General features: G+C 34.7%; 1 protein-coding gene and 1 long non-coding RNA gene across 6 annotated transcripts in view; one reads left to right on the top strand and one right to left on the bottom strand.

The window, feature by feature from the left end:
- Nucleotides 1-4,115, top strand: part of LOC107633373 (protein IQ-DOMAIN 31) — a 7,831-nt gene extending 3,716 nt beyond the window's left edge. For 3 of the 4 annotated variants that reach the window (XM_016337011.2, XM_016337015.2, XM_016337018.2), the window contains 6 exons: nt 105-202; nt 430-687; nt 1,101-1,289; nt 1,833-1,907; nt 2,439-3,525; nt 3,761-4,115. In XM_016337011.2, coding sequence (XP_016192497.1) covers nt 119-202; nt 430-687; nt 1,101-1,289; nt 1,833-1,907; nt 2,439-3,525; nt 3,761-3,792 — 1,725 coding nt within the window. In that variant the 5' untranslated portion in view covers nt 105-118 and the 3' untranslated portion in view covers nt 3,793-4,115. Of the gene's footprint in view, nt 1-104; nt 203-429; nt 688-1,100; nt 1,290-1,832; nt 1,908-2,438; nt 3,526-3,660; nt 3,678-3,760 lie in introns of all 4 variants that reach the window. The other variant, XM_021123606.1, reaches the window with a different exon arrangement.
- Nucleotides 5,369-6,585, bottom strand: LOC110271918. 2 transcript variants are annotated; one of them, XR_002362779.1, is made up of 2 exons: nt 6,464-6,585; nt 5,369-6,039 (listed from the first exon to the last, which is right to left on the bottom strand). It is a non-coding gene; the product is annotated as an uncharacterized LOC110271918 (long non-coding RNA). The 2 variants fall into 2 exon arrangements; XR_002362778.1 differs by having other exon boundaries at nt 5,369-6,083.

The following is an 8,231-nucleotide window of genomic DNA, read 5'->3' on the forward strand; positions in this document are numbered from 1 at the left end:
TGTTCTGTGTTGCTTAATTTGTTTGAGTTTTAATATGATTATGTGAAGTTATTATCAGGAGGATCAATTTAAAGTCCAGGTTCACTTTTTTTGCCTCTTTACAGGCCCTGGTCTTACAATGGGGAAGTCACCAGGAAAATGGATCAAAACTGTATTGTTTGGGAAGAAGTCATCGAAATCAAATATTTCAAAAGGAAGAGAGGTAATAGTATGATAGTTAAAACTTAAAACAATAGTTAATACAGCACCTTGTCTATATTTTATGTTAGGATTATGCATAGGAATGGAAACTAGGAATCATGGCTATTGCGTATTTTTTGAAAAGTATCATTGTTTCACTTAATTTTCTCAAGAAAAGTGATCTATTTTGATATTAGCTTTCTCCTTTGTAATGAGACTCCTGATTTAGATTCCTATAATTTCATTCAGAAGCTTGTTAATCAAAAGGAAGGAGTGGTGACTTCCAAGGTATCAGAAACTGATTTGTCTTTAGATCCAACCCCCAATACCGTGGCCAAAAATGAGGAAGAGCTGGTGCTGGAGAATAATGAGTCAGAAACTGTTTTAAATGAAAATCAAGAAATAAACACAGTGGGATCTGTTCTCCAAGATTCACCACCTGATCCAGAGAAAATAAAGCTGGAGGAAGCAGCAACAAAGGCACAGGCTGCTTTCAGGGGTTACTTGGTAAGTGACTCATTTAGTTACTGTTAGAATCCATAGAACTTGTTAATGTCTTCGTCCTCCCTTTTGATCTGAAACGCAGTCAGGTTTAGTTGTCAATTTAATGTCACTCTTACGTTTATGGTCTGTAAAATAAAAGTTATAATTACTTTCTTCATATTTCAATAATTCTTAACTGTATCTTTCATGGAGTCCAATGCTCCCTGGTTCCCATTGTTGTGACACTCGTGGCAGAATTCCATATTTCATAAAAATATTTGTTGCTGTCTTTAGTTTTCTGCTGCTTGTCTCCAATAATTGAAAAACATGTACTTGAAAGAGTTGTCATGGATCAGGGTTTGATTGTGTGAGTTCTTGTAAATTGTTGTATTTCATAGTTGATATTATGTCTTCTAACGGAAACATCTTTCATGAAGGCACGAAGGGCATTTAGGGCCCTAAAAGGCATAATAAGGTTGCAAGCACTTATTCGTGGGCACCTTGTTAGGAGACAAGCTGTGGCTACATTATGCTGTATGTATGGCATTGTCAAGTTACAAGCACTTGTTCGTGGCAGAAGAGTCAGACAGTCTGTTGTTGGGTTTGAAATCCAAGAGAAGTCTCCGGTAATGTTCAAGAACTAAATTCTTATCATATCTTTTATATTTCTATTCGTGCTCTTCTGATTTTTTTCCCCTGTGGTGTAAAGTGTGCAATTGTATGACTGAGGAGGGCACTTTGGGAACCGAGATTTGGTTTGTTAACTTGGTCAAAGTAGAGTTAAATGGTTCCATTAAAATATGAAGTTTTTGGCTGCTGAACGTCCAAATTGAGGACTCACTGGGCAAATAAATTGGATTATTTTGAACTATTTACTAATTCAAGAATAAAGGCTACATTTTCTTTCTTAATTAGAAGTTGGTTTATCATATACATTATTAGGGTTTGTCTTCAACAACCTAACTTTTGTAACCCGCTTACTTAAAGGTCAAATATTAATGAGTGGACAAACTCTATTTAATTTATCAAAGGATATGTGAAATTTGTAGGTATTGTTAGGTAGCTTCAAGTTTCTATGTATTAAATCTGTAGAGATAGAAGGGAAAGATTGCAAGTATGCTATTTTATTTAACTGCTAACAATTTCCTTCTCAACTACTTGTGCCTTAGGATGGCAAACCTGTCAAGCCAATTGCTGTACCTGCAAAAATTACAAATCTGTCAGCCAATGCTTTCATCCGAAAGGTAACTTACATTGTACCATGTATGATAAATTTTTTTTATTCAAAGTTTGCTTACTTATTGTGGATACACTGTATTGTAGCATGTATCTTTTATTGTAAACGTGACAAGAGTTTGATTGAAACTAGAATTCAACTGTAGGATGAATGGCCTATAATTGTATTTGGTTCTGTAATATTAATTATTGACACCAGACTGTAGGTCCTAACCTCTAATTGAATGGGAGCTACTTATTATCTACTAATTTGTTTAAGGAAAGCATTTCGCGGTACTGATTGGATGGGTAAAAGGTACTGATTACCCATGATGTAATCACGTACGAGTTGTAGGAATTCATATCATCAAGATAAATATGATTGCCTATCTTAAAGTGATGTGTTTCTATTTGTACCATCTCTTATTAACAATATTTCTTCATCTCAAATTTGAAAAAGGGGTCTTCTGTTGCTGCATCATGTAACTCTAAGCTCTTGCAATTTTCTTTTTGATATGTCCATTATGTTGAGCATGTTAAACGTTGGTATGTTGTTTCAGCGTCTTGCTTCATCAACTACTATAATGGCCCTGCATTTGCAATATGTTCCTGGAGATCCAAATTCAGTTCTAAGCTGGTTGGAGCGCTGGTCAGCAACTAACTTTTGGAAACCAGTCCCCCAACCAAAGAAAATTCGAGACACTAAGCACCAGAGAAAGCAGGGTACTATTTCAGTGGGAGAAGCTCCATTGAGCAAGTCAAGACGTACCACCCGGAAGGTTCCTGCTGCAAGTTTTGACCCTGCCCCAGTGCAAGCAAATCCTGAACTTGAGAAGCCAAAACGAAGCTTGAGGAAAATTTCAAGCCAGCCCTCAGATACTCTGCAGGAAAACCCACAAAGTGAGCTTGAAAAGGTAAAGCGTAACTTGAGAAAGGTTCACAACCCAGTTGTTGAGAATGCTGTTGTCCCAGAAGTAGAACCCGAGGCCCCAAAGCAACATTTGGAAAAGGGGGCATTTACCCCAGTGCATGGTGTTTCGGAACAAGGGATAACTAGTTCTGATGAGAAGAATAACAAAGAACCAACTTTAACCATTTCCAATGTGCCCGATGCAGAACCTGCTATAAATTATATTAGTAAGGAGGTGTCTGATATGCCAAGCCATTATCAAGTGGTTGTGCAACCAAAGCCTTTGACCGAGATTATAAGTAAAGATGAAAACATTGCTGAAGATGAAGTGAAAACAGAGCCAAAAGATTTACCAGAGACTAGTTGCAAGGTTGAAAATTCTCACATAACAAATGGAGATTTGAGTCACAAGGAAGATCCTGTGGGAACTGAAAACCAGAAGCCGAACAGAAAGGCCTCAAATGTAGTGAAGCAAGAGCGTGCTGAGAATGGTTTACAGAACAGTCCAACTTTACCAAGTTACATGGCAGCAACTGAATCTGCCAAGGCAAAGTTGAGGGCTCAAGGATCCCCACGATTAGGACACGATGGAAGTGAGAGAAACAATGTTGCTCGGAGACATTCTCTGCCATCTTCAACTAACACCAAAATTAGCTCACAGTCACCTAGGACACAGAGACCAGTCCAATCAGGTGGCAAAGGAAGCAACAAACCTGTACCTTCTAGAGACGGCAATGGTATGTTATAGTTCTTTACTATATGGTGATTCTAAAATGACTATTAACTGAATTGTCATGGAATTGACCAAATCATTCGATGCAAAAATATGTTAAAGAGTTTTCTGTGTCTTAATAGCTTATTGTATATTGCAGATTCCAAGACAGTACAGGTCCTTTTACTTCAATTGGTTATGTTTTGTTTTGGCCATTGTCTTATAATATGATACCTTTAACTAGCTTGGTCATCTTGCAGGAAAGGTAATTCAAGCAGAATGGAGGAGGTGATTTGTGGAACGATTGGTTTTCAGAGTTGAACATAGAAGAACTTGAAACTTATTTGAGATTTATGTATCATGAAATTTGACATTGTTAAATTTATATAGGGACTTTATAGTAGGTGTGTTTGATGAGGTTTATTTCTTCATTTGCTGCATTTTGGGCGTTTGAGGGTGATTTGTACATTATAGGTCTCTTTAGATTTTGCATGATGCAACTACAAATACCCAAATCTAAAACTTGTTTGTTATCGTCATGATTTATAAGCTGTCCATAATGTGTCTGTTGACTGTTATTTTCCATCTTCAAAAGTGTGTACGTGCTTTTCAACCTGCGTATGGGCTTATGCGAAATTTAATGTTTATTTTTTTGGCCATTGAAAGTAAGAGCCTCTACTATTGTTGACTTCCCTTTTGAAGAAAGATGGTTTTGTTTAACATAAATATACTCTTTTTGAGTTAGAATCAAGTATAAATTAAGATCAAATTGGACTCAGTTATTGAGGTCAAAATTTTATGTCAAGTTTGATGCCTTGATGGATCAGTTTAGCATATCTTGAAATGAGTTGAGTTGAGTTGAAAATGATTTACCAGCCCATTGCTCAGTTACTACTGTATCGAGTAAGTAGTAACAGATGTGACCCCCTCCTCCCTCATTGGATTTTGCTAAAAATGCCACATTTTTCTGATGGTATTTTTAAAAGTACTTTTAATGTTTAAAGACATTTAATATTTTAGTTAAATTGTACTTAAAATATATAAAGTTCTTATGAAAAATAAGAAGACAGTTAAAAGGGAGGGAAACAATAATGGACAAATTTTCTACCCCAAAAAAAAACCCCACCACACAAAAGGAAATGGAAAAGATAGTCTGTTCTCTGTTGAGTTTGAGATAATACTTTTTGTTTTTGTTTTTATATTTTTTCAGTTATTTTTTAAAGGTTTGTAAACCAATCTAGCTTTAGAGAGTTGTCAACTGTTTAATTTGCTTGGCTTCCCATTTCGGTGAGTTAAGCCCCACATTAGTCCTTGAAATTTACAAGATGTACCGATTTAGTTCTAGGATACCAATTGCTATAATTTTGTCTCCCAATTTTAAAAAAGTGTACCATATTAGTTCCCAATATATTTTTCATAATCAGAACTTAACATCGTTAATAACGTGGCCTAACCCTTGTCACGTGGGACATGTGAACAGCTAGCTGAGATAGATTAAAAGTATAGTACTAATTTGGTCATTTTTTTCTTTTTACAACCTAAACCACAAAACGTTCTTTCCAATCTTCTTCTACTTCTTCTCATTGTTCTTCCTCTCAGTTGTGCATCGTTGCAGGTTTGGAAAGATGTGGTGTGAATTTTTTGTATGGGCTGCCAATGGATAAAAACTGGTAGGTGAAAATGAAAGTATAAATTCTACAAAAAAGAGTTGACCAAGTTAGGCTAAATTTTGTCCGAAGCTGAATTGAGAACTCAAAAATTATACATTCAATTGTTACTTTTAGATGTGTTTGTAATATCAGTGGCTGCTATGATGTTTTTGAAGGCTTAGATAGAATTTAGTGTGATAATGAAAGCAATATATGATGTATGAAAGAAAAATCATCTGGCTTCTTATTGACCATTGCCAGAGTAGGACAAACATGATGACATGGTATCCCTACAGATTGAGAGTTTAGTTAATAAACTAAACTAAGCTATTATAAACAAAATGCTATTTATGAATTAATAATAGTGAACATTGTATTAAAAAGATAATCTGTTAGCATCTAGATTTGGCAGGTACATAGTTCTTCACCAAGTCAACCACTATATTTGTTAGGTATTCATGGACCTCAAACTTCTCATAAACATCATCTCCAGTCCATATTGATAGCCAATTCTTTGATTCTTTTCTAATCTCATCCAACCTACTCTGAATTACAGGTGGTAGTCTCCCTATGTGGTTGGCATGCTTAAATTTATTTTTTGCTATGGATCTCATAACAAACATTCTTACTTCTTTAGAAGAATGATGATTGACTTGGCCCATGTTTCTTTGATTCGTACATTAAAGTCCTGGCACGCATTGTTACAAATGTTGTCTAGTTTTGCATTATAGCGGAAGGTTGACTTTGTCCAAGACTTCCTAAACCATTTGTTGAGGTAATTCCATGCATTTTCATTGAGCTTCTTTATCTTATTCATGTCAGAAAAATCTTAGTGTGTGGTTGACCCTGCACATTCTTGTAGCAAACCCCTCAGCTCCATTCTCATCTTTCTAAAAAAAATTTTCATGATGGAATATTATGTCCATCAATACCTCTATATGCATCATTGAAAGTTTATAGGTACCATTAGCATAACATATTAATTAATCCAGAGACATTCACACACAATTCGTAGCATATTCACAAAAAACACAGAACCCTAAATAGACAATGCAGAAAGAATAATGTTCTACCCATCATTAGGCCACACATAAATCTTCCAGAAAATATCTCATTGATTAAGAATAAAAACAGAGTCCAGATAAAAATTCTTGCACAGTTGCACCCATCATTAGAAGAACCAAACCATACCCTAATAGAGACTCAGGTTAAAAAAAATCAGAATCAAAGTGAACAAAACAAAAAAGGATCATCCAATAACATATATACATTGCGAAAAAAATCCCAAAAAAAAAAATTTTTTTCGTCACTAACCTCGATGAGTAAACGAAGAACCATTTCGCCTGTTCTCAGCCACCACGCTTGCCTATAAACACTTCGTGATAAACAAAACGTCACCACAAACACTCAATTTTTCGGCAATCTTTACTGCGTTAGTGGAGTAGGAGAAGACAGAGCGATTAAAAGAGAGGGATGTAACGTTTAAGTACGGGAAAGATCTCAAACGACCGTTTAGCTATGTCTAACGTGGCAAGAATTAGGCCACATCACTAAGGGTGTTGAATTCTAGTGACGAAAAAATATACGAAGAATTAATATGATGCATTTTTTTGAATTTAGGGGATCAAATTATAACAATTGGAATCTGACTAAATCGATGCCACTTGCCAAACTCAGAGACCAGGGACAAATTTATGTATTAAGGTGTGAGGATAAATATTCATACAGTTTAAAAATTTATTGAGTAGTATATAACAATAATAATTATTCAGCTCCATTAAACTAATTAATTTGGTCTATTAGAATTTTTTCATTCAATTTTTAGTATTCATTTTGTTTTTGTTAGGATTTGGTTGAATTAGTCCCACATTACTTAGGATAGCAAATGGAGTGGGTGGCCTAGGCTATAAATATGAGGCTAAGTTCTCCATATTTTTTGCACCAGTCGGAAACACTTAAAGCTTGTATCTGACTTTTCTTTTCCTCTATACTCTTTGATTAGAGAGTGTTGTGAGGTGTAGTTAAATATTTGCTTTGAGAGTGTGGGTGTACTGAGGTGCCGGTGTTAGAGAGAAAGAAGTCTATGTGTTGTAACAATTTTCACATAGTGATATTCTCTGGTTGTCATTTGACAACGGCTGTGATTTTTTCTCCAATAATTAAAGTTTTCACGTTAAATTCTTGTATTGTGATTGTGTCTATTTTATTTCTCTATAAAAAATATTTTTTCAAGGAAAAATTGTGTATTATTCCCAACAGTTTTATCATGACATTTGACTATTTGAGTAGTTTTGCTGCAGATCGTTTGAGACACTTCAAAATTCTTCTATGGAGTTATCCCTTCATTAAAACTCCATTCGGAAAATGTACTCCAAAAAATGGTACACAAGGCAACGAAACACAAGTTGCGCGAGTCTAACGTGAATTAATCAAGTACGAAAACTAAAATTGTGACTTAATGGCCCACAGATTCCAATTTTCAAGTTTACTACTATATATACACGGGGTAATGAACGTAAATATATAAAATTTGAATAAACTATTATTTATACCCATAAATTTTATAAATATTTATAAAAGATTGATTCTGTATGATAAAAATATTTAAACTTTAATATTTTATTAATTTTTTAATAAAATTTTTAAATTATCTTCATATTTTATTTTTTTATTTTAAATTCTAAACTTTCACATAACCCTCACCACCATCAACATCTTTTTTTATCGTTACCGCCTCTCCTCCTCTCCATTGTCACCACTACCAGCATTATTATCATCACCCTTTATTATTATAATCTTTTTTTTTGTTAAAAATTTTTTTGAGTAGTTGTGAGCTCAGCTATAAGTAACTAAGCATAATTAAAAGAGCACTGGGATAAAACAACCACCTGGAATCGGATCTCAGAGCATCGAAAACTTTAAGATTCTCACCGATAAAGAATCAGAACAAGGATGCAATCGTGAGAGACAACAAATTGTTGCACAAAACAAAATCCCAAGTGTTCAACCCTAGATTCATGACCATGGCTGGATGTAAAGTTTTTCAGTGGTGATTGTGACAAGATAAGAAAAAGTCCAAGAA

This window comes from Arachis ipaensis, chromosome B01 (genome assembly GCF_000816755.2).
Source record: "Arachis ipaensis cultivar K30076 chromosome B01, Araip1.1, whole genome shotgun sequence".
NCBI classification, from domain to species: Eukaryota; Viridiplantae; Streptophyta; class Magnoliopsida; order Fabales; family Fabaceae; genus Arachis; species Arachis ipaensis.